Source organism: Salminus brasiliensis, chromosome 1 (assembly GCF_030463535.1).
Source record: "Salminus brasiliensis chromosome 1, fSalBra1.hap2, whole genome shotgun sequence".
Lineage (NCBI taxonomy): Eukaryota > Metazoa > Chordata > Actinopteri > Characiformes > Bryconidae > Salminus > Salminus brasiliensis.
The window spans coordinates 33,241,884-33,268,599 of NC_132878.1; the positions used below are offsets into that span (position 1 = coordinate 33,241,884).

The 26,716-nt window shown below is 41.4% G+C and overlaps 3 protein-coding genes across 3 annotated transcripts in view; 2 read left to right on the plus strand and 1 right to left on the minus strand.

Moving 5' to 3' along the window:
• rps6kc1 (ribosomal protein S6 kinase polypeptide 1) overlaps positions 1-3,066 on the minus strand; it is a 48,485-nt gene extending 45,419 nt beyond the window's left edge. The window contains exon 1 of the mRNA XM_072695397.1: positions 2,933-3,066. Coding sequence (XP_072551498.1) covers positions 2,933-3,034 — 102 coding nt within the window. The 5' untranslated portion in view covers positions 3,035-3,066. The remainder of the gene's footprint in view (positions 1-2,932) is intronic.
• A 981-nt stretch (positions 3,067-4,047) lies between these two features.
• On the plus strand, positions 4,048-9,854 carry c1h1orf198 (chromosome 1 C1orf198 homolog). Its single transcript, XM_072695411.1, has 4 exons — positions 4,048-4,369; positions 4,762-4,812; positions 6,196-6,765; positions 6,956-9,854. The coding sequence occupies exons 1-4, from the start codon at positions 4,058-4,060 to the stop codon at positions 7,010-7,012; spliced, it is 990 nt and encodes a 329-aa protein (XP_072551512.1). The 5' UTR covers positions 4,048-4,057; the 3' UTR covers positions 7,013-9,854.
• Positions 9,855-16,149: 6,295 nt separating this feature from the next.
• clec11a (C-type lectin domain containing 11A) lies at positions 16,150-26,528 on the plus strand. The gene is made up of 4 exons (XM_072678092.1): positions 16,150-16,622; positions 18,884-19,103; positions 21,280-21,471; positions 24,234-26,528. Exons 1-4 carry the CDS (start codon positions 16,509-16,511, stop codon positions 24,632-24,634), a joined length of 927 nt encoding a protein of 308 aa, XP_072534193.1. The 5' UTR covers positions 16,150-16,508; the 3' UTR covers positions 24,635-26,528.
• The last annotated feature ends 188 nt before the right edge of the window (positions 26,529-26,716 follow it).

A 26,716-nucleotide genomic window follows, 5' to 3' on the forward strand; every position in this document is an offset into this window, starting at 1 on the left:
TCAGACAGATCACACAGATTTCAAGTCTCCAACATGGGTAAAACCAAAGAGCTGTCACAGGACCTCAGAGTCAGAATTGTTGACCTTCACAAAGCTGGAATGGGCTACAAAAAGATTAGTAAGGTGTTGGATGTGAAAGTAACAACTATTGGTGCAATTATCAGAAAGTTTAAAGAGTATAACATGACAATCAACAGACCTCGGCCCGGTGCTCCAAAGAAGATTTCGCCTCGTGGGGTGGCAATGATGCTGAGAACAGTCAGAAATCGTCCTGCAACCACTCGGCAGGAGTTAGCAAATGACCTGAAGGCAGCTGGGACCACAGTTTGCAAGGAAACAATTGGCAACACTTTGCGCAACAATGGATTCACATCCTGCAGTGCCCGAAAGGTACCCCTGCTGAAGAGAGCACATGTGGAGGCGCGCCTCAAGTATGCCAATGATCATTTGAAAGATGAACCAAGTTATTGGGAGAAGGTTTTGTGGTCAGACGAGACCAAAATTGAACTTTTTGGCCTCAACTCCACCCGCCATGTGTGGAGGAAGAAAAATGCTGCCTATGACCCCAAGAACACTGTGCCCACCGTCAAGCATGGAGGTGGAAGCATAATGTTTTGGGGGTGTTTCTCTGCCAAGGGTACAGGGCTACTTCACCGCATCACTGGGAAGATGGATGGAGCCATGTACCGCACAATCCTGAGGGACAACCTCCTCCCCTCTGCCAGGGATCTGAAAATGGGCCGTGGTTGGGTCTTCCAACATGATAACGACCCTAAACATACAGCAAAGGCAACAAAGGATTGGCTCAAGAAAAATCACATTAAGGTCATGGAGTGGCCCAGCCAGTCGCCAGACCTCAATCCGATCGAAAATCTATGGAGGGAGCTGAAGGTCAGAGTTGCCAAGCGACAGCCCACCAACCTTCATGATTTAGAGAGGATCTGCAAAGAAGAGTGGGCCAAAATTCCCCCTGGTGTGTGTGCTAAACTTGTGGTTAACTACAACAAACGTCTCACCGCTGTGCTTGCAAACAAAGGCTTTGCCACTAAGTATTGAGTGTGTTTGGCAAGAGGGATCAAATACTTATTTTCCTCATTGAAATACAAATTAATTAAAATATATTCTTTAAAATTATATTCTGGATTTTTGTCTTGATATTCTGTCTCTCCATGTTAGAATATATCTACCATTAAAAGTGCAGAAGGATAGTGTCTTTATTAGTGGGCAAACAAAGAAAATCAGCAAGGGATCAAATACTTCTTGGACTCACTGTAGCTGCTATCTAGAACTTCATTACTGCTATAACTGGTGGTTGGTGTGGCGCAACAGATAACACCACTACCTGCCACTGAGCTACTACACCATGTGGAGACCCGGTCTGGGTGACTATGCTGCGCTACACCAATAAGAGTCCTTGGGCCAGACTCCTAACACTACACTGACCCACCTCTGTAATACGAGTCACCTTGTAAGTCGCTCTGGATAAGAGCGTCAGCTAAATGCCGTAAATGTAAATGTAAATGTAAATAACTGGGTTATAAGATTGGTTTTCATCAGGGTTTTTTGGAGAGGACATACAGTGTGTAGGTCAAGGAGCCAATCCCATCTCATCTCCATCAAGTTGCTCATAAATTTCTTGTAGTAAAATTGCATTACTCCACCTTCCCCGAAGACCAATTTTCGAATCGGTTAGAGCTGTACGTCAACCCAAACTGCAATATAACTTACTCTAGGGTCTCTTTGACCATTTGGACCAGCGGTTCCCACCCCTGCTCTGCTCTGCTCTGAACACTGCACTGTTCAAGCTGCTGAAGCAGTGAATCGCCTCATTCAAGCCCTTGCTGAGGTATCAGGGTAAACATTCAGAAATACAGGGCAGGGAGTCTCTCAGGCCCAGGGTTGGGAACCACTGGTTTGGACCCAACTTTGTGAATGGGGAGAAATGCATGGGGTCTTATTTCTATCACATTCCCACACCCTTTCAAACGTTGATTTGCTGATAACCTATTGAAATCATTACACCCTTAGCTCATACCGCCTGCTACATACAGTTTTACCATCACAGCGATCTTGAAATAACAGTGAAATGACATCATTTAAAGTCAGTCCCCCCCCCCCCGAAATGTACACTTAGTGTTTTAAACCTACTGATGTTGGATGATGATGATGATGATGATGATCACCACCCCACCTCATCCCCAGCTCATCCCAACAGTGTTGGATGGCGCTCCACCATCCATCGTTCCAGAGAACACAGTTCTTCCACTGCTCCCCAGCTCAACACTGGGGGGCTTTATACCCCTCTAGCCCACACCTGGCATTAGGCATGGTGCCATTAGGTTTACTGATAATCTGGGACTAGACTAGACCAGCTGACAACTGTTTCAGCAATGGCAGCATCTTGAAGTCATTAACCTGAATGCGTTTATTAAACGGGGTGTCCACAAACTTCAGTCAAACTACACAAGAACACGTTTATCGCATGTTGGCGCTACTCTAATTTAATATGCAACTGTTGCTGAAATTATTCACTGAATATAAACAATGTAAATGCTGTAAATTAATGTGTTTTACAAAGCAGGACGTTCAACTGAGCATTTTCCAGAGAGAGAGGACTTGTGTGAACTGTAAACACTGACTGACAGAACGGACCGCTGTGCCACCAGGGTAGCCAGCGTAGCATAGCATAGCTGAGCTAGCGCTTTTCATAGCCAACTGCTGTGACATCTCTTACTCACCGTAATAAACGCATTAAAGCCACTTCGGCCAATAAACCAATACAAAAGCATGTGGTCTGCCGTTTTAATGTGGCCACAAAACACTGCGCTCTCTGCAGGTGAGCACTACAGCCAGGGCAGTCCGCCTGATCTCGGCTGGCTAACTAACGTCATGTATTTTCTGAGATCAACAACAACCCCGCAATGAAACTCACCCTGGCTGTGACTTTGTACACCGTGTATCCCTTCGTGTGCTTCTTCGGGTCTGTAACAGTGTAAAATCGAGCGAGTTCACCTCTTTCCCTCTGCGATATCATTCTGATTGAGGCATTGCCACTCGCTTGCCAGCTAGCTAGACAGCAAGCTACACCCTGTCAGCTACTGTAGCCTCGCTAGAGAAGCCCGGTGAAGAACGAGAGCAGCACATTTCAAAATAAAAGTCCTTCTTTTTATAATACTCCATCTCTCCACAGTCTTTACTGAGCATAAAGCACGGAAATATCAGCACTTGTATGGATATATGGATTAATTAATATAATATATTAAGTTCGGATTGGATATTTATCTTCATTAAGTAAGTATTGCAAAAAAAACTTTGTAAAACTGACATAAAAACGTGAATTTTAAAAGTCATTTTATACAACACGAAAGACCACTGTTTATGGGGAAGCTTGGATTGGATTTCGGAAACAAATACGTAAATTATATATATATGACATTAAAAATAAAATAAAAAATAATATATATATATGTTATTTTTTAATTGTATTTTTATGTCAATAGCACTATACATCACTATAATTTACCGTGAATGTTTAATTAAAGTTAATTAAAGAGCACAACAAGTACACTAGGATATTTCACGAAAGAAAAAAAAAAAAGGTAATAACTGTGCAGATGTTGCTTACTTTTTTCTACATTAGAAGCAACCAGGGACATAATCAATTAAAAAAAGTGCTATTTGTGCCAAAGATGTTCATTAGGACACCATTCTAACATATACAAATTTGCCTGTTACATGACCTGACATTTCTCTCCTGACATTTACATAAAATGTATTTTATTAAAGCACTAATCTTTGCACAAGATCACACGATATAGTGTGTTTCCCATAGTTTAACGTTCCCTCCATGTGATTCAGTGTTAGAATACAGGAATAAGACCCCTTTTCTCCAAGATTTTTAAGAACGGTTAACCGAGTGCTCGAGTGCTAGTCCACTCGATAGGCGTCCTACTTAGGGCGCGCCTCCCCGTGTTGGAAGGTCACAGGAACGTGGCTGCGTCAGACAGGTCTACTACGTCACCGCGTTTGTTTTCACCCCCATCCAGCTGTTCACAAAATGGCCGCCACGGTGCTGGCTAGCTCTGCGGGCGACGGGCCCATTATGGAGGCGAAAAAGTTCGAGTATTTCTCCTCCATCAACTCCATGGCCAAGAAGATCATGTTGGAGCGAGAGAAAATCAAGGAGAAGTTCGGGCCGGCGTGGGAGGACATGAGTCCGGCTGAGCAGGACACGGCCATAGACGACGGGATGATGGACCCTAAAGTCCGCGCTCGGTACGCCATGCATCGAGTGGACCGAGAGGAGCTGGTCTGCTACCCCAAACTGCTCATTCAGACCGGGCAGAAAATCGTCCACTTCGGAGAGGAGGTCAGTGGGGTTGTCTTTCTTGGACTGTTGCTGCTCGTGTGTAACTTAGCTAGCTAAGCCGGTGTGTTGGGCTGCTGACTGGGGCGTTAGCCGTGCTCAGCTAACCTAACGCTGGTGTTTGTCACTTTGACACACTGACAGCTGGGTGGAGTATCAGTGTGCTCTTGTTTTCCGTGTAGTTTTGCCTGATGTTGATGTTTAACGTCTTTGCAACGTGTCAGACTGGTTTTAAAGCTTGGTCTGGACAGCAAGCAACCACAGAAAGTCAGCTGGACCAGACAGATGTGGTGTGATGTCATGTGATGTGATGTGATGGGTGTAACTGTTTCTATAATTGTAATGAAATGCCAACTCCTAACATCCTGTTCTTCTTCTTTTTCTTCTTTCTGAAGGATTTAACTTGGCAGGACGAGCACTCGGCACCCTTCTCCTGGGAGACCAAAGTATGTGGGGCACTGCTGCTAAAAATAAGCAATTTGGCCTACATGGCTGTCCCAGCAAATTGAGTGAAACTTCATCAGAATAAAAAATAAATAAATAAATAATAAAAACAGATATTTATTTATTTTTATAAACATTTTTAACAAAAATTGAGATCACTCATTAACTGTCAGCCCATTTATATGTACAGAATAGCCTACAGCCAACGGCCTGGACCATTTATATAGCTGTATATATATATATATATATATATATATATATATATATATATATATATATAATATATATATCCACGTCGTTTGCTGTTGGCTATTCTGTACATATAAATGTAGTTAATGACAGCTTTAATGACGTTTGCATGTTTTTTTAATATAGCTGGTTGATGACATGATGTAAATACACCTAAGGTAATATAGTGTAATGATTTAAATAATCGTAATTGGTGACATTATTCAGTCTATTTAATCGTCATTGCGTTTTTCTGTGTGGTTGGTTGGTTTTGTTTTTGCATAAATACCATAATACTCTATTTGTCAAAAAATTAATCACAACTAGTCACGATTAATCACATTATTTTGTGACGTTTATCATGAATAATCACACTTGTTGTTCCATAAATGTGACCCGTAAGATTAGTACTGTCCAAAGTCCATTAAAACTCGGGCTGTCAAATGATTAATCACAACTAATCGTGATGAATGGCGTCATTCTGTGTTCTCAATCATGATTGATCTGTCAGATGTTTAATTACGACTAATCATGATTAATGAAAGCGTTTTCTGTGATATAAATGCGACTCTAAAGAAAAGAACAGTCCAAAATGAATTAAAACTTGGGCTGTCAAATGATTAATCATGACTAATCTTTTTCTGGCTCAGGTCTCTCTCACTGTCACATGACTAGCAGTAAAGTAGCCTGTTTAAAGCAGTTACAGTAGCCTAGGTCTTGTTACCTGATCTTAGTTTGCCACTTGTAAAATGCAAACATCTAAATAATGTAACATCAGATGCAGTTATATAAGTCATGTTTGGTATTTGAAATATCCTGTTCACAACAGAACATCTCCCAAACGTCTCTTGAACCACTCAAAACACACCCAGGTCTTCATTTGATTTACTAGGACAAATCAGTGTGGTTTAGAACCCGGGTTTACTTATTTAAACTGAACTTCTGCACAGAGCTGAACAGTGGACCTGTGTTTGTTAGCAACATTAGTTTAGCATCTACCAAAGCTGTCTTGGCTGACTGACTGACTGTGCTTATCACATCTTTTACTACAGCTTTAAATGTGACCCAGCCAATTAGTCCACAATAGCAGTAAAATAAGCTAGTCCAACAAATACAGCAACAGATGTAATTTCCCATGCATTTCTTTCTGCACACAGAGTCAGCTGGAGTTTAGTGTGATCTCGGGTGCCCCAGAGACGGTCCTTTCGTCCTCCGTGCCCGAATCCAAACCGAAGACGTCCCAAAGCAGTCGGAGGGAGGAGGAATCCTCCTTCTGGAAAATCAGCGCCGAACGCTCCAGGTTGGAGGGAGAAAAGGCAGATTTCCAGTCTCTGACTCCCAGTCAGATAAAGTCTCTGGAGAAAGGGGAGAAGCCCCTGCCTTCGTACTTGCGGTCGGACGCTGGGGGGGAGGAGCAGCCTCAGGCTCCTCAGGCCCCTCGGCTCGTAAAGCAGAGAGCCCCCAAACCTCCAGCACCACCACCGCCTCCACCTGCACCCATCAGCGTCACCCCAGCAGCTCTGAATGTAGCCCCTGTCCCCGTCCCCGCCCCTCCGGCACCGTCTGGAGGCTGGGAGAGGGCCCAGAGCACACTGCCCGCTGCCAGCAGCCCGCTGGACGACGTGTTCAGCCCTGGACTGGCCACCAAGGTTCAGCCTCACACCATCATGGCTAAAGAGAGCGAGAGAGCAGATACGTCACCGGCCGCAAGCCCTACCTTCTCACAAGTGAGATACATGTTATTTCTGTCTGTCTGTATGTATGTCTTTCTCTCTGGAAGACGCAATTTATTTTTTGCTGTTTATCTCTCATTTTTCTTGTCTATTTATCTACCATTTTCTTTCCTCCTCCTCTTTGTAACAAGATGCTTATGGGAAACCGTGTTCTGACCAGCATTTTTCCTGTTTCATTCCTCAGTTCAATACAAGCAGCAACATCCTGAAGACTGGCTTTGACTTCTTGGACAACTGGTAACACCGGAGTGTACCCTCAAGCAGCGGATCCATTCCCGAGATAACGGACCTACAACCTTCACAACTTCACACTACAGAGCAGTTATGGTTGAACTCGCCATTTATCGAAAGCTACAGTCTTATTAAAGCTACAGTCAGTATGTTATGCAAACTGTGCGGTATTATCCTACTTAATTCGTACTGTGTGCTAATTAAATAGGTCAACCCAGGGGTAAAAATACATACAAACAGTAGACAAATAAAAAAAAAAGCTGAGATGTTAATCAGTGAAAAAATCTAAATACTTTCTTTATGAAAAAATATTTTTTCCATTTATAAAAACTTAAAAGAGGTTTGCTTTATTTATCTTTCCGACAGGAGCAGGAAAGTTTCCATGGCTACAAACTCTTCTACCCGTAAATGAAGGAGTGTATTCCTGAATCTTACTGATTGTAGCTTTAAGACACTGTAACTTGTTCTTCGTCTCAGCTCAGATCCAGATCATAGTCCCTTACTGTAAACTAGGGCTGCACGATATGGGCATAATGTAATCTTTGTTGTTTTGCTGCATATGCATTGCAATTTGCAAAATATCAATAGTTTGATCGAGGATGCATTCTTTTGACAAATTATTTAAGTTTATCAGGATCACATGAACAGTTTGATTTAGTGACTTGAGCTCATCTGCATATTGCAGCGGCATAGTGCTGGGCGATGCATTCTGTGTTCTCAATCATGATTAATCGCATTAGATTAACTAGATCTGTCAGATGTTTAATTATGACTAATCATGATTAATTATATTTTCTGTGCTAGAAATTAGACTCGAAAGAAAAGAACAGTCCAAAATGCTGTCAAATGATTAATCATGACTAATCGCATTACTTTGCATTTGTTCTTTTTGGCATAGATTTGACTCTAAAGAGAAAAAAAAACAGTAAATCATAAATCTATAACTAGGGCTGTCAAATTATTTTATTCACATTAACACATTATTCTGTGTTATGAACTGCAGTTAATTAGGGCTGTCAAACAGTTAACATAATAGTGATTAATAGTTGTGATTGTACTGTGATAGCTCTAGAGCATAGAGTTAGTTCTTTCAGTTATTAATTCACTAACATTATTTTCACCATATGACCATAGAACTCACGACCTGAACATGAAAATCACATGGTTTCCATATAGTATTAAAACCACTGTGACCGCCCAGCACTGTCGCAGCCTTCTGTGATTAACCGACTATATATATCGTGCAGCCTTACACCTAACCTGCTTTGTGAGCATTAGGGCAATAATAAGTATAGCTACCATTCAATCTCCATCTGAACTGGATAAGACCCTAGTAAGGGTCTATGGGGAAAGGGTTAAAGGGATACTTCACCTAAAAATGCTAATTCGGTTATGCAAGGCTGAAAACTGCCTTGTTGGCATTTTTAGATGAGGCATTCCTTTTTAGATGTTTTTTGGACTGAGCAGTCTGCCTTGTAGCTCTGCCTCACTGCCTGGCGTTTTCCCTCTTTCTATTTGTTATTTAGACCTCAGTACTAGTGCTGCGATGCTTTAGAGAGCAGTTATGGATGTAGACGAGCATGGTTTTAAAGTGACGCATTTTACACTACAAGCATATGTCGGTTTTGTAGACTTTTTATACACAGCCTGTCCTTCATTCGTTTGTTCGTTGTATTGTTTATCCTCATGTATTGCACTCTTTTGACTCGGGTCAGTTTGTATTTATGAGGCCTTGTCCTGATTCTTCTTGAACGTTACCTTTCCTCATCTTGGCAAGAGAAAGAATGAGAAACGACCAGATGTACCAAAAGCTGGCAAATTGCAGACCATGCCTGGTGGTTTGGTCTGCGTGTTAATTGCTGTTTATGGCCTGAACTAGGGTTTCTGTAGCTTGGGGAGAAGATTCAGTCCATTGTTACAGTTGAAACTTTGGCAGCCATTGTCTTCTGAGGGCCAAGTTTCAGAACCAGACTGCCATAATGACACTTTTGGGATTCGACTGTCATTTTTATGCACAAATACCAGTTAGTCTGCTTATTTCGCCATGGTTCTTTTCTACATACCCACTTGTCTGTTTTTTCCCTGTGTAAGTAAAGGGGGGAAATCCTATTCGGTAGCCAGCCTGGATCCTTACACTACCATAGCTTTAAACTCACTGCAGTAAAAATGAGTAAAGGACACTGTAAAGAACTAGGAAAATGAATTATCAGTTGGACTTGATTCATCTCTGACCCCAGATGCAGTAAATAAGCTAAGACGTGTTTTGTCCAGCACTCGTCCAGTCCAGTAATTACATAATAGTATAATATTCATCCTACAACGCTTTCATAATGCAAAATCTTCGATATTACATACTGCTACACAACTTTACATAACTGTTTTTTGTTCATTTTAAGTTTTAAGAGTATTCAGAGTCAAACGCCAATTCAGCACTTGCTCACAGAAAGCCCCACATCTGGTCAGATGTAGAAGGTAAGCCATTTGGATTCAAGCAATACAAACTAATGCAGCTGTCCTCAGTCACAAAAGCGCACACTTTCAACATGTTTTTTTGTGCTTGTCCTGCTCTAACACACCTGGCTCAGCCTATGAAGGCTTTGGTAAGCTTAAATCGATGTGTTAGAGTAATATGCAGTGGGCAGGAATTGGGACTGAGCTCTGCTGATCCGAAGCATAGAGATTTTTGCTTGCGCTGGGCGTCTGGCAAAGCGGGCAAGGATGAGGAAAGGTGCCGTTCAAGCTCATGGAGGAGGCCAAAAACTTGTACACACCAAATAAACCATGTCTTAGAGCTGGTACTCGTGCATTCTGATATTGTTAAAGCAAGAAGTTAATAAACATTGGGTACCTCAGTGTCTTGAGTCCAGTTTCTTTTTTTTTTTTTTGTCTGTTTAACGTGTCCACTAGGGGGCAACGAAGCATAAACTAGTAAAACCCCCCTAGGTAGTTTTTAAGTTTAAGCATATTTATATTACTTTCTGTATAACATGTTGCATATATATTTTTTTATATTTGCATGAATTATTAATGTACACACAAGTCAGAGGCACCAACTACACAGAACAGGGATACAATACCACCATTGAGTTAGTTAGGAATTCATAAAAAGACTATTTGTAATTCTAATCATACATATTGATAATGAGAGTTATTAGGGCTGCATACTAAAGACAATGCTGTGTTAAACAGTGTCAGCATTGCTGGGTAAAATTAATAATACATTTCAATTACAATAAAATTATAATTAACCTTTAATGATTGGTCAAAATAGTGATAACCCAAATATATGGCTACTTTGATCCAGCACAAGCTTGTTTTTAACTGAATTTTATTATTTTCTTTTTCCTAATTTAAAAAAAGAGGTTAGGTTAGTTTAACAAGATTTCTCATTTTATTTAAAATGTAAAATTAATTTATGCTTCCTCTTAGCTGGATGTAGATATTCTGCCATGGGTGTTCCAACATGTAAAGAGAAAATAATAATAATAATAATAATAAATAAATAAATAAAAAAAAACAGAAAAACGTTTTTTGTGGAACATAAATAAAACACATTGCAAATATTTCTCACTCAGAAACGTCCCCAACATCAGGAGAAAAGCAGTCAGATAAAGCTGGTCTAGCCATGTTTGGTTGGTTAGCCAGGTTAGCTAGCTAGCTATCTGGGTAACTCGGCTTGTATGCTAGTGTTAACCAAAATACAATAATATTTTTTCTTTTCAATATTACACAGATGACATTAATGTGTAAGTTTCTACTAACAAATATCAGAAATGGGACAGTGGACCCTGACAGAACCTAAGCTAACCATTAGCCAGTTAAAGCAAGCTTACATTAGCTAACCCTATTCCTCCACCTCAACCGCTCAAAAACACAGTTCATCATTTTTACTTGAAATGAAACATTGATTTGATTTGATTTGTCTGAACAGGCAGTAAAATGTCTCATTATAATATTTTTTATACACCGCTCAAAAAAATAAAGGGAACACTTAAACAACACAATATAACTCCAAGTAAATCAAACTTCTGTGAAATCAAACTGTCCACTTAGGAAGCAACACTGATTGACAATCAATTTCACATGCCGTTGTGCAAATGGATTAGACAACAGGTGGAAATTATTGGCAATTAGCAAGACACACTCAATAAAGGAGTGGTTCTGCAGGTGGGGAACACAGACCACTTCTCAGTACCTATTCTTTCTGGCTGATGTTTTGATCACTTTTGAATGTTGGTGGTGCTTTCACACTCGTGGTAGCATGAGACGGACTGTACAACCCACACAAGTGGCTCAGGTAGTGCAGCTCATCCAGGATGGCACATCAATGCGAGCTGTGGCAAGAAGGTTTGCTGTGTCTGTCAGCGTAGAGGCACTACCAGGAGACAGGCCAGTACACCAGGAGACGTGGAGGAAGCCGGAGGAGGCCGGAGGAGGCCGGAGGAGGCCGGAAGAGGGCAACAACCCAGCAGCAGGAGCGCTACCTCCACCTTTGTGAAAGGAAGAACAGGAGGAGCACTGCCAGAGCCCTGCAAAATGACCTCCAGCAGGCCACAAATGTGCATGTGCAATGGTTAGAAACCGACTCCATGAGGATGGTATGAGGGCCCGACGTCCACAGATGGGGATTGTGCTCACAGCCCAACACCGTGCAGGATGCTTGGCATTTGCCAGAGAACACCAGGATTGGCAAATTCGCCACTGGCGCCCTGTGCTCTTCACAGATGAAAGCAGGTTCACACTGAGCACATGTGACAGACGTGACTGGAGTCGCTGTGGAGAGTGATCTGCTGCCTGCAACATCCTTCAGCATGACTGGTTTGGCAGTGGGTCAGTCATGGTGTGGGGTGTCATTTCTTTGGAGGGCCGCACAGCCCTCCATGTGCTCGCCAGAGGTAGCCTGACTGCCATTAGGTACCGAGATGAGATCCTCAGACCCCTTGTGAGACCATATGCTGGTGCGGTTGGCCCTGGGTTCCTCCTAATGCAGGACTATGCTAGACCTCATGTGGCTGGAGTGTGTCAGCAGTTCCTGCAAGATCCTGATCCTGGGAGGAGAAACCCTTCAGGAGGCCATCCGCCACCTCATCAGGAGCATGCCCAGGCGTTGTTGGGAGGTCATACAGGCACGTGGAGGCCATACACAATACTAAGCCTTAGTTTGACTTGTTTTAAGGACACTACATCTAAGTTGGATCAGCCTGTAGTGTGTTTTTCCACTTGATTTTTGTGTGTGACTCCAAATCCAGGCCTCCATTGGTTAATAAATTTGATTTCCATTGATTTTTGTGTGATTTTTGTTGTCAGCACATTCAACTTTGTACAGAACAAAGTATTCAATGAGAATAGTTCCCTGAGTGTTCCCCTTATTTTTTTTTTTTTTTTTTTTTGAGCAGTGTGTATTATATATTATCATTTTTATATGTTCAGAAACATTTTCTCATTCCTGTCAGTTGTGACTATTTGTAAGGTTTCTGTTAGGCTTCCTGAAGTGTTGTTAATTATTCTGACTGACTTGTCAGTTATTTATGCCTCTTGTCAGTTAATTAATGCTGATTACTGACACATTGGCTGGGTTTCTCTGTCATTGTCAACAACCCATCAGCTGGTAATAGCTGATACTTTGGACAACTCGGATAACCCAGCAAAATGACCAAATCTAGTGGATGTTTTAATCTTAAGAGCCCTATTTTAGCGAACTATAGGCGAGCCGTCAAACGTGCATACGGTTCAGCTTGATTTAGGGCTTGTCAGTATGTCTTTCCTATCTTTGCATTTTTCCTGCTGTTCCGATGCTTTAAGAGCCAGGTGCAGTCTGACTTTGGTGGATTGCTATTTCAATGGTGCTAAGCGGCGGTGTACGGGCGTCGGGCACGCGCCGGTGTTGACAATTAACTGCCAAGATAGCAACGAACGTCTGACTGTTGACATCTGCCTAGGTAGTTTTCAGTCAGTGGCACTCCTCTGTTTTCCATTACCGAGACAGCAATATGCCAGAAATTTACCCTCACACATTACCCATTTCGAGACCACCGCACCTTTCGGCGTAGATATATTAGCAAGCACCGTTGCTATTTAAACAACGGGAGGCGTGTAAATGGATGTTAACGATAGCAATGAGCATCACGGCGAGCCTTGCGCTGGGTGTAAAATAGGGCCCTAAGTCTGGACCTTAATAAAACCTAGAGCATGCGGTTGTTACTCCTGCAGCTGTAAAATGTATTAGCCATGGCTTTTAAATAAGCCGCTTTTATCCACAAAGGAGCTCATTAACTGTAAAGACCTGAGCTGAATGAGTGTGTAATCATGTATTAATGAGTGCGCTTTGTTGTGAGCATGGTTTCACTTTCTGTGTAGAGCCTACATTCTCATCTTGGAGAGATTTAGTTACTTGGAGAGAAGTGGAGTTATATAACGAAAGGATCCAACTGAGGCCAGACTCCACCTCCTTACATCCTCACTCCCATCCAAACACCAGGGAGAGAACAAAAGAGTGTGTGTCTCTGTTTGTACATCAGAGAGACTTTTTTGTTTCTGAGCTTTAAATTAGTTTTTCATATGACATTTTTAGAAAAATATTACCTGGCCAAACTTACATAAGCATAATGACACATTACATAGTCCCTCCATTTTCACAGGCTCCCAAGTAATTTGACAAACTAGATTATTTTTAATAGAATAGAATTCTAGAAGTCTGGAACCTATGGACGTCCCCAAATACTTTACAGGAGTTTCCTCCTTTAGATACTTTGGCAGGCCTTCACTGCAGCCACCTTCAGTTGCCGCTTGCTTGTGGGTCTTTCTGCATTCAGTAAGTGAAAAGCTACTCATTTGGGTTGAGGTCAGGTGACTGACTCAGCTTTTCAAGAAACGCGGGTTGCTTTCACTGTATGCTGTGGCTCATTATCTATCTGTACTGTAAAGCGCAGCATTCGACTGACCTTGAGCAGAATGTATAGGTCTATACACTTCAGAATTCATCCTGCTACTTCTGTTACAGCTGTCGCATCCCAATAACCACAAGTGAGACAGTGAGACCCGCAGCTATACACGCCCATGCCGAATCACTGCCTCCACCATGTTTGATAGATCATGTGGTATTGCTTTCTTTCCTTCTCCATAATCAAGTGAATCCTGCCTTCATTTGTCCAAATAATTGAACTAAAAGTCTTATTATTTCTCACCTGGGAATAATTCATCGATTGTAGTAGTGCTGTGTGGTCTTCAGGGTTTGTTTGGGGTTTTTTGGTGCTGCTGAGTCTGCATGGTTGATTTGACCTATAGTTTCTGTCATGTCATGTCAGGCTTGCTTTAATTGCGTTACCTCTTTCAACCTCAACTGTTCCCATGAACAGTTACCTATATACAGCTTCAGCACTTGGAATAATCTCCAGATCCTTTATCTACTTAATTTGTCATTAAATAATTAGCAAACAGGCCACCCTGGCAATGACAATGCTAATCAGACAATTTTCCAATGAATTCATTGTTGTTATTTTTTAATTAAAATTATATTATTACTTCTGTCTGTACAAATGGCTGCAATTCCTAAATAGTTAATGCAGTACTTATTGAATTAAAGCTATCATGTCTAATAAAAGCATCACAAAAATTGTGCTGTCCAACAAAAAACATGTATTTCCAAAATAATAATAATACATAAGTAATAAGTAATTTCGAGCATTTCTATTGGTCCATTCATCCAGAATGATTTACACAGTGTACAGAGCAGCTACAGAGTTCAACCCATGGGGAAAACTAAAAACAGACAATATGGAGACCTCAGGCCTTCTAACCCTGCTGATATTTGTGGTAACAGAGCTGCCTTTTCACACTAAAACTGTACCACTCCGCTGACGCGCTGACAAACAACTGAAAGCCAAGTCTGTTCACTCCGTGGCCTTGTTTGCAATACTGCCATGCACTAAAATTTACTGTTGCAAAAACTGTATTTGAAATCACAGCTAAAATCTGACAGAAAGCTCATGAATAGTTTGTAGCGCTCCTTTATGAACCTTAATGAACCTCTACTGGTCCTGGTGTTCTGAAACTGCATAGCAGTAACTCAGAGGATTAAAGCATGGCATGCAAAAGTTTAGGCACCCCTGGTAAAAATATCTGTTACTTTAAAAGCTATCTAAAATGACCTGATTTCCACGTCTTTTAAGGTATAAGGTTCATTTGTTTTATATATTTTAAGCAAGATTTCCATTTCATTTTCAAATGTCACAGTTTCCTAATAACAAAAAAAGAAAAGGAAGCAAAAGTTTGGGCACCCTGCATGCTCAGAGCTTTCGCAACAGGCATCTAGTTCTTGGGCTGCACTTCTCTTCTGAGGTCTATTTACAAATTTTCAATGATGTTAAGGTCAGGGAAATGTGAGGGCCACAGCAAAACCTTCATCTTGTGCCTCTTGATTTGGAGGGATATCTTCATCATCATCTTCAGCCTTGCTAAGATGGCGTGATGTTTGCTTCCAGAATCTGCTGGTATTTCATTGAAATGTTCCCTGTGCAACTGGCTGCAACACAAGCCCAAAGCATGATCGATCTAGCCCTGCTCTTAACAATTGGAGATGTGTGCTTTTCATGAAATTCTCTTCTCTATACATACGTCTGCACCATTGCAACCAGAAATGTCAGTTTTAACCTCAGGACCTCAAAACATTGTACATTCAATTCTGTGGTTAGGACTAAGGAACAGTTTTCTGCTGGTGACCATGAAGGTCATGTTTGTGCAGGCATTTCTGCACAGTAGAACAGTGCACTGATGCTGCTGTACATTTCCCCCAATATGCAAATGAACAAGTGTGGTGTATTAGAATGTGCAGATGTGTTCTCCATAGACAATGTGTAGGCCCACTCATTTACGCTTAGAGCATCAACAATGTCATTTGACCAGGAGTGCCAAAACTTCTCCAACTGTGTAAATAGAACATACTGGACAAGTCCCCACACTGTATATAAAAACATTTGTGAGTGTGTGAAACAGAAAGAGCGTGTCTGTGAGAGAGAGAGCGTTTTGTGTGGCCGGGCCATGGAAATTCCTTCCATGTGAAGAAGGAACTCAGCTGCTGCAGAAACTTGCTCATTAGTGGCTTCTTTAGCGGCCACACACTCCACACATATACACACACACACACACACACACTCCAACATGGGCCTGAGGGGCTCCAACAGTGATGACACCCCCTAAGGAATTAACACAAGGCTTTCTCTGTGTTTGTGTGTGTGTGTCTGTGTGTTTAAAAGGGAAACAAAGCGTGGAAGTAGGAGGTGGGACAGGAGTTTCCTGTTGTCGGTGGAGATTTACTCAAGACGAGACGGCAGGAGAGAGGGAGAGAGAGAGGGAGAGAGAGAGGGAGAGGACAGAAAGAGAGGGTGAATTCAGTTGAGAGAAGAGACCGTAGGTGGCGGCGGGAAGAGGAGGAGAAAGAGGCAGAGACAGAGCTAAAAGTCAAAAGAGAGGAAACCTGTCCAGCTGGAAGACCAGTGATTTGAGGGAAGATGGTTTTAGCCGTGCTCCTGGTGGTGTTTGTGGGATTGACGTGTGTGTCCTGCACCGATAATGAAGGAAACAGTACAAGACTGATCCAGGACCAGACTGTCTCTGAAATTCAGGTAAGGCTTACACACAGACACACACACACACACACAAACACAGATGGGTACCAGTTAATACAAAATACAATACTAAATTTAGAATCAGTTTATCCATGTGGCCTGTCCAGGCTCCGCCTACAAAGTCTTTCGTAGCAACTGTTGCTAGGTTGGACAAGCTTTACAGAACACAAGCAAAAATCCCATCAATCCCATTTAATTGTGTGTGTGTGTGTGTGTGTGTGTGTGTGTGTGTGTCTGTGCCCAACTAAACCTACAATATACTACAATAAAAAATCTAAAATGACATTTTTATTATCATAGGACAGAAACCCAGTTTTACACTTATTAGCCCAACTGTGTTCTGTAAAGCTTGTCTACATTTGTTGCTAGGCATACATCAGCCAAGACATATTTGGTGTAATGAAGTGCTAACTTATAAAGCTAATAATGTTTATAATTGGTTGCTTAGACCCTAAAAACTATCATTGTATACATTTAGCTGGCCTTTTTGTTTCTAGTTAGTTTTGATATTTTAACATCCATAAGAATTAATATATGGATATTCATTTAACTGCAGGGACAAGAAAACTAAATCATTCAGAAGCACAAACAGTTCAGTGGTATGTTATAATTACAGTTATATTGTATTATTCAGAAGTAGCTGAACAGCTTTTTGTGTGTGCTGAATAATAAAGGCTACACCTTCGGGTGACTAGTTGTGAGTACTTGTTGTGTTCTATACTATAGATTTTCTTCAGGGGTGTCCCGATCAAGATTTCTTAATGATGAGTATCAGCTGATATATGACCTTTGTGTTTGTGTAAGTAACACAGTCACACAGTCTAGATAAGATGTGCTGCTGATTAATATGTTCAGTAAAATCTGACTCAACTCCCTGACCATTCAGCTCCCAGCTCCCAGCGTGTGTTCTATAGTGGGTAATTGTGCTGAGGTTTGCTTTTTGGGCACTGGTCAACTCGCCCACATCATGAGCGTGTTTTTCTTTGATGGTCTGAACAACAGTAATAGGGTCTTTCAGTGAAAGCTGTGACGGAAGAGGGATTAGCTGTACTTCTTTGCCGATCAAAATCACGACAAATACAAAAAGCAGCTCGTCTTTTTAGTTTTTTGCCAGCAAAACCTCTGTGATTTTGGAGTATATTTTGTATGAACTATCAATCCAGGTAACATTAGCATGTAATTAATATGGCCATTTCCATCCTATCTAGTTTCAGTTAGGCTAGTCACAAAGTATATCCTGATAGAAGTCGTAGTTTCACATTCGGTTAAATGGGATTTTTACCAGTGCTCTGTAAAGCCTGTCCACCCTAGCAGTAAATGCATTTGTGGACAGACCATCAATGTATTGCTGAAGTTATTGAGTAGTAGTGATCACAGTGATGGATTTGTGTTAATCTGAGCTTTGAAAGTCAAGGGAAATTTACTCTGTATGGTGTACAGTATGGCAGTAGACCAAAAGGTAGTCCAAAGCAGTTCAAACATTTGGACACATTTAACTGTATCTGTGTTTTTCTTTATCTTTATCATTATAATTATCATAGTTGCAAGTAGGGATGCACCGATACCACCTTTTCCTTTCCAATACCGATACCGATACCAAGTATCTGCCGATGCCAAAGACCGATACAAGCACTAACTTAAATACTGGATGGCTGAGTATCTGTGCATTTGAAAAGTTTTAGAGCTTTGAAAAAATATAATTTGCCAACAATGCAAAACATGTGCAAGTAGGAAAGCATAATCTGGCTAAGCTTCACTAAACAGCTTTTAACTGGTGTAAAATTCACATTTCAGAACAGTTTAGAAACAGAAAGTGCTTATTCAGCAGTTTCACAATCAGGTACACGTCTCTATGTATAAAAGTATTGCTTTTATGAAATATGTAGAAAAAAAATGTAGGCTTCATAGTATTAGTGCTCTCTATTGCCGATACCGATACTGTGTGTAAGTGCCGGTATCAACACCAATATGGTATCTGTGTCGGTGCAACCCTAGTTGCAAGCACTGATCATAAGGGGTCCAAGCACTAATTGGCAACTTTGTCCCTATTTGTATGAATTGCAGTATCATCATGTGGTGATGTGGTAGAATGTACTGCTGGAATCCTAACAAGCTGTGTTTCTGTATAATACCGTATGGGCTAATGGGTGAACAGTACGATTTGCAACTTTAACAAGCTCTAACAAACTCTTTCATTTCAAAAAGGAAAACGAGAGACAGTTTTCCCTTCAGAAACAGTATTTCAATATGTTTTGCAGAATGACGCCGGCCACAGAGGAAGAGGGGACACTCCAGACATTGAGGATGAGGAACCCGAACTTAAGCCTGAGCCTGAGCCCGAGCCCAAGCCTGAGCCCGAGCCCGAGCCCGAACCCGAACCTCAACCCGAGCCTGAGCCCGAACCTCAACCCGAGCCTGAGCCCGAGCCTGAGCCGACGGCTGCTGTGTCTGACTTGGAGAACACCTACAACTACGTGTGTGCGTCCACAGATTACACCGTTTCCTCACCCCCTATAGCCATTCAAAGGCATGCCTGTTCTTCCACAGGACAGGCACATGCAAGCCACACTTAGTATTCAAATCAGCGGAGCTGGCAGCAACAGATGCCTTACACTATCTGGGACAAACACACAGCTTCATCTGAACCATTTCAAGGGTTCCGTATTGAAGGTGATGCGTGTGAAGTGTAGCTGACTTGTAAAAGATAGCCTCTGTATGTGTACAAAGTACTGCACTCTGGTATCGGTACAACCTATAAAAAGTGTAATAGCCGTGTAATTTATAGCCGTTCTATCCAGTATTTAAGTCAGAGTTGGTATCAGTATTGGTACACGGTATCGGCAGATACTTGAAAATCCAAAATGGTCACCTAGTCCATGTCATGAGCTCGTCTTTTCAGTTTAGCTTGTTGTCTGTTAGCAGAAGTGAAAGTTTCTGATGCTGTCATTTTTAGCTTTAGAATTTGTCCCTGTTTATTAATGACATACATAGGCAGAAACCACATAAGGGTACAAACGGTGGGGGTACAAGCTGCCATTACTTGTTAGCTGCACTTCACCAGTAGCCTGAGTGCTAAACTAAAGAAGCCAGCTTCAGACTCCAGACTCATCTTGGCTGATTCATTTGTAGTGACTTTTTACCAAACTTCTATTTTAGCATATCAGGTTTGACTGTAGAATTCTGTATTTCTGTGTTCACTAAACCTTTTACTTGGGGATGTGCAGAAAGGAACCCTAAAGGAATGTAGGTTCAGACTTTCTTCTGCAAACGGTTGATTTAAAGCAGCTGCCACACATTTGTACAATGAAATATGGGATTCATCGCTGATGTCAGTAATCACAAATGTTTCCTGTGTTTACTCGGCAGCTCCCTAACCTTGGGAAGAGTGCTTATTGCATGAGTTCCTACCTCCTGTCATTTGAGTTCTAACACTCTATTATAGATTTTGGACTCTATTACAGACGTCTTTCGGATGCAGACGTACAGTCAAAACAATCTCTTAGCTTCATGCGGGCATTTGTGAACCTCAGATTCACTGGACCTACATCTACACACCCTGTTCACTAACATCATACCTTGGGAATAGAGCCAAAGGCCAGACATTGTCTCCTCTTCTTTGGTCCTCAGTTCCAGGGATTAGGATTCTGTTTGGTTTTGATATTTCAATATCCATAAGAATTAATATATGGATATTCATTTAACTGCAGGGACAAGAAAACTAAATTATTCAGAAGCACAAACAGTTCAGTGGTATGTTATAATTACAGTTATATTGTATTATTCAGAAGTAGCTGAACAGCTTTTTGTGCGTGCTGAATAATAAAGGCTACACCTTCGGGTGACTAGTTGTGAGTACTTGTTGTGTTCTATACTATAGATTTTCTTCAGGGGTGTCCCGATTAAGATTTCTTAATGATGAGTATCAGCTGATATATCACCTTTGTGTTTGTGTAAGTAACACAGTCACACAGTCTAGATAAGATGTGCTGCTGATTAATATGTTCAGTAAAATCTGACCATTCAGCTCCCAGCTCCCAGTGTGAGTTATATAGTGGGTAATTGTGCTGTGATTTGCGTTTCTATAGTGTGTGTGTATTAGCTTTAGCCTCCACTCAGTTCTGCATGAGCTCTTCAGTGCTGGTTTAAAAACAGAGAAAGTACGCGGTTCTCCCGCTGGTAAAACTGAACGTGCATATAATGCTTCACTGTAAAATAGCTCCACACTGCAGATTCTACACTCTTTTATTTACCTTCTGAGAACGTCTGCAATGACACTCTGACCACTGTGGTTAATACAAACGAGTCTCGAATAGCTGATACCCGATCCATTAAAATATGCCTAACTTTCTAGTCAGTGGATGAACAGATACTGCCACTACTTCTGACCTCTCAAACAGGTGCTTAGCGACATGTTTTGGAGTAGCAGCAATTATATATACAATTTATATTCACTAATACAACTGAAACCACAATTCTGCTCAAACCTAAAAGCATAGATCAGAATGGTGATTTCAATATTAAAATACCTTAAACGATTGACCAAATACTCAGCGTTCAAAACCTTCAGCTGTTAGAAATGCAAAAGAACGCATGGTTCTTCCAGACCTTTGTAAAAGTAAACACTTCTGAGGTTCCCTCTTCCCTTTTTTTCCAGTGTCCAGGCTGGCCGCGATGGACCAGGCTATCCACAAGCTCAACGTGGGTCACTACACGCTGGACGTCAAGGTGGTCCAGCTGCTGGACAGGCTGACTCGGCTGGAGAACAAAGTGGCCAACACTGAGGAGTCCATTGAGCAGGTCTCGGCCTACTGCAAGGACAACCGCAAAGAGATTGGCCGCCTGGAGGGTTCGTTGCTCCTTCATGTTTACTTCTCACTGTTATGAAGACACGAAAAAGATTTCTGAATGTTGCATTCATTGCAATCAATTTTTGGAACATAATTGGAGGACTGTTTTAAAAGAATACTCAGACAGTTTTCAACCTAAATGGCATCTGGAGGATAAGGCTGAGCTCATTTCACCACGTTTCGTTTATTTTGATTAAAGACTTCTTGATTTGCCACACATTTGTAAATAAGGCCAGTATTTCATTTCCTGAAATAACATGTCAAAGGTCAAATGACAGGCTAAGCTATGAAGTGAATCAGCTTTAGCTGAAGCCATATTCCAGATGGAGTAGTTTCTACCAAAGGAGGTCCGGTAATGTAATTTGTAAGGCATCTGACTGGCTGATTCAAAGAATCCATGAAACTAGCCAGAATGTCAGCAAACAACAAAAACTTCCAGTCAATGGCTCATTGAGTAGCATTAGGCTAGTAACGTGGCCTATTTCAATGTACCAAATACCAACCAACAATCTCATTAAGAGATTTCATTGTCCGTTAGACCATCACCAAATGTGGTACCAAAAGTGTTGCAGGTTACCGCAGTCCTGTGTTGAGCCGGAGGGTGAAAGAACTGGCAAATCACGCTACAGTCTAGTGATTAGCCATGCCTGCCATTCATCAAAAAAGAAATGCTGTTGTCTATTATAGCAAGTTTTGCTATTACATTATCTTGAATTCGTTTCATACTGGTGGTACTGGTTTTTAAAGAGGGCGCTCTGGGTTTGGTGAATTATGTGATCTTTTTGAGCTGGCCTAGCTTAACCTGAGGAGTGGGTACTGTCATTCAAATAATTACCATTGAGATCCAGGATTCTCATCCAGTTGGAATCTTGGACTTTTCAAAGCAGTTATTTCAGAGAAAATGACCTTCTATAATTGACCAGCTCGGTCTGTAATAGACATCTTGTTCGAATGGACCTCATGGTAATAACAAAACCTGGTAAGAGACAGCAGAAGGCTAACCGCAATTTTTTTGTTAGCCTAATTTAAAGGAGATAGAGAATGCTAACCTTGAAAATCTCACAGGACAAGAAGTGCAGGTTCGGTCTTTTTGAGTGTCTTGTAGTCAGTTGAATGAGGTGTTGGTGTTGGAACTGACTGGAAGTGTTTATGTGTTTGAACCCGTTTTATTTAAACTCAATGCGAACGTTAACATCCAGGCTACTGCATTTACATCCTGCTGTCACTTGGGGAAATTTCATAGATGTTTAGTCCCATACAAATTGACCAGTCAGATCCCTTACAAAGTTCATTACTGGACCTTCTCAGGTTAAACAAATCAGGCTTTTGAGTGTAATTCACTCAGGTATTATTAGTTTGCAGACAGATTTATCCAATGTTCTATAAATCCTGTCCAACCTGGCATGCATTTTGTGGGCAGAGCCTGGGTCAAATAGTACTTAACTGGTTGAAAACAATACTCATCCTGTGGCACAGCAGAACTAATTAAAAGTTTCAGAAACAGCACCCTGGCTGACCCAAAGCCCTCTGCTTAGCTCTAAGCACAGTCAAGGGCAGTGTTCCGCAAAAAATAACTATCTAGCGCACTGACCGGCTGAACAGCAACCCCTGACCAAGTACTTATGTAAGCTTATAAGAACAAAGAGCAGGGATTTAAAATCCTAGGCTTACTTTTCAGAATTACTTCAAACATCAAGGCTACAGGTTTTTTCAGACCCACACAGGCTTTACAGAACTTCTGGAAATTCTATTCAGCCTGATTTACGGCTGAAGTGATTAATTAGTAAAGATATTTATTCCAATATTTTGTGATGTAGTGATGTAGTGGATGATTTTGTCATGTAACCGTGCTAACATTAGCATGATGGCAAATGCATCGTTGTTTCCAGGCTGCCAATAGCCGGCTATAACTACGCAGTGCAGCTAGGTACAGGAATCGGAAATTCAGCCTTCCATAGCGACTCTATAGAACTACGTTACAATGTATTAGGCCAGATTGCATTTTTTGGCAATGTCCTTAAAACAACACCAACATGCTAAACTGAACATAAACTAAATATATGCATAAAAATATTTTATCGAAGGGCATGAGTTTATACTCATCTTAAAAGTCCAGGTAAACAGTACAGGATTTTACGCTACTCTCCAAAATCAAAACACACTACTGTGGCATTTTTCACATTTCCCACCAAACCAAACAAAAAGGAAGTGTTCCTCTGTGCTTTACGAATATTTAGATTTTGGCCTGTGTTTAAAAGAACCCCCTTACCAATAAATTAACATGAAATACCACTGCAAGGAGTTTATGCTGGTGGTTGGTGTGGCACAACAGGTAACACCACTACCTCCCAGTGAGTTATTAGACCATGTGGGAGTCCAGGGTTAGATTCCCAGTCTGGGTGACTGTGCTGTGTTACATTAATAATAGTGCTTGGGCAAGACTCCTAACACTGCATTGGCTTACTTCTGTAATACAAGTAACCTTGTAAGACGCTCTGGATAAGAGTGTCAGCTAAATTCCGTAAATGTGAATGACTCAGTAGCAGCCACCCCCAAGCATGAATTTTGGCATTACTCAGTGTGTGATTTACACAATGCTAATTTGGTGGGCTATAAACTTTCCTTACTGGTTGGCTACATTAGCCTCATAGCTCCAAACTACATAAGCCAACTTTAGACACCAAACCTCTTGTCTGAATGACTACATTTTAGTTAGGGGGTGGGAGAAGTCCTTTATCAGTGTTCCTTCTCTGTGTGGCAGGCTGTGTGAAGGGCAAGAAGGTTGGCAACAAGTGCTTCCTGGTATACCGGATGTACGAGGCGTATGCAGGAGCGTCCCAGAAGTGTCAGGAGCGCGGTGGGCGCATGGCCATGCCCCGGGATCGGCGGGAACAGGAGGCGCTGGCCGATTACGTGAAGTCTGCATTCCACCCAGGGAACTGGCCCGTGTGGTTGGGCATCAACGACCTGCGCTCTGAAGGTCTTTACCTGTTTGAGGACACCACCCGCGTCACATACTTCCAGTGGAGGAAGCACTTCCTGTCCAGCCAGCCAGACGGCGGCAAGCGTGAGAACTGTGTGGCCATGTCGTCTGACGACGGCGACTGGTGGGACAATTACTGCGACCGGCGCATGTACTACCTGTGTGAGTTCGATGCTTGACCTTTGACCTCTGATTATGAGGCCAGGTTGGTTAGACGAGAGGGGTTGGGGAGTTTTACAGCATTTCTTGTTTTTTTTTTATGTAAAGGTAAGAGGAGCAGCTATCCAGTGTTGTTTACTTGCAGTTGTCGCACATGTAGCTAATGAGGGGGGAAATATCCTTTTATTAATAACCAAGGGGTTTCTGAATACCCCAGGAGGATTAAAATAGACATTATTATTATTATTATTATTTAATTCAGAATCAGAATATTTTTTTTCTTCAAAAAATAAGATGGTGCAGGAGGCATTTGTGATCAATTACAGCCATTTTGAACATAGTCTGGACTGATAATAAGGACTGATAAGCCGTTTCATGGCAAGGTAGGGCCTGTTCCCTCATTATACATTATAAATTAAGAACATAAAGGATCTGGAGTTGATTTGTAATTGTTGAATTAACTTTCAGTGCTTGTTCATGGAAACTCTTCATATGTAAGCGTGGAGGAGATTATCATTATGCTGAAAAAACTAAATTGAAAGGTAGCAGAGTTTTTTTGAGTGAACAAATCCACTATTTGGTGCCTTCTAAAAAAGAAGCGATGCTCTGGCAAGCTCTGGAAGACAACTAAAGAAGATGTTGGCAGAATTTTATCATCATAATATATAATAATACTCTAAGTCTACAATCAAGAGAAAACCACTATTAACACCCGAGAACAGAAAGGTCAGATTAGACTGCCCAAAAACATCTAAAAGGCTGACCAGATCTGGAACAAAATTCTTTGGACAGATGAAAACAAGTTTAATTTGAGTATGGAGAAGGAAAGAAAGGGTTAATCATCCGAAGCATACCACAACATCTGTCAAACATGGTGGAGGTACTGTTACAGTATGGGCATTTATCACTGCCAATGAAACCAGAGCTGTGTTCTAAAGCATGGGCTAGGGCAGGGCCTCAGTAGGCCTGTCTTTTGAAGACTTCTTCTTAGTAGCCTATTGATCACACAGATTGAACAGTCTAATCAGGCTGCGTGTTGACATCAACGGGTGTTCCCGTTTCTTTCAATTGTGGCATAAGAACTTGTTTGCTTTTTTATTTCTTCATGAATAGTAACATTTTAAAATGAACTCTGCTCTGGAAGCTTCATTTTTCGCGATTTTTGTAGTGTTGTTTTTCCCCTTTTTTTCCCCCATGCTGAATGTGTGCAGAGAACTGTGAGTAACCGAGGGCTGGGGAGGATACGTCAGTTCTGTTCTCTAAGTCATGCTGCATTTCTGGACTGTATACGAAGAGGCTATCACTTTGGTACAGCCTTTTGTGACGCAGCGGCCGAGAAATTCAGCAACTGAGGCATTGGGACGTAGTTAAGTCACTGTTGTTCATTGATGATGGGGCGGCTGATAGAAGTAGCAGGGTGAATTCTGGATTGTATAGAGTTATACTTTGTACTCAGATTTAGTAATTTTGCAAAACAGATTGGTTAGATCCAGATTGTACAGTACAGAAAATGGGAAAATGACCCACAACGAAAAAGCAATCTAAGAGCTTTTCAAGGCGAAGAAATGGATTGTTCTTAAATGGCTGACTCAGTCATCTGACCGCAACCCAACTGAGCAGCTTTTCTCTTACTAAAGACAAAACTGAAAGCAGAAAGAGCCCCAAACAAGCAGCAGCTGAAGGCGGCTGCAGTGAACGCCTGGCAAAAAATCTCAAGGGAGGAAACTCAGCATTTGGTGATGTCCATAGGTTCCAGACTTCAGGCAGTCTTTGCCCACAAGGAATTCTCATTCAAGTATTGAAAGTTTTTCAAATTACTTTTCAGCCTGTGAAAACCAAGGGATTATGTAAAAATGGCTGTAATTAATGGTTATTGCTAAGTTTCTATTAAATGTCTTGAATGAAAGCTGGAAATCTACTCTTCAATCTCCTCTTGATTGCTGTGCTGAGTCAAAAACAAATAGTCACAGTCCAAATACTGATACCCTGAGAGTGTGTGTGTGGAGATACAATTCTTTCTTCAACAGATTTCAAAAAGTGAGTCTTTCAAAAACTGTTCTATATGCTAAACACATTATTGAACCCTTCTATTTGTAATATTG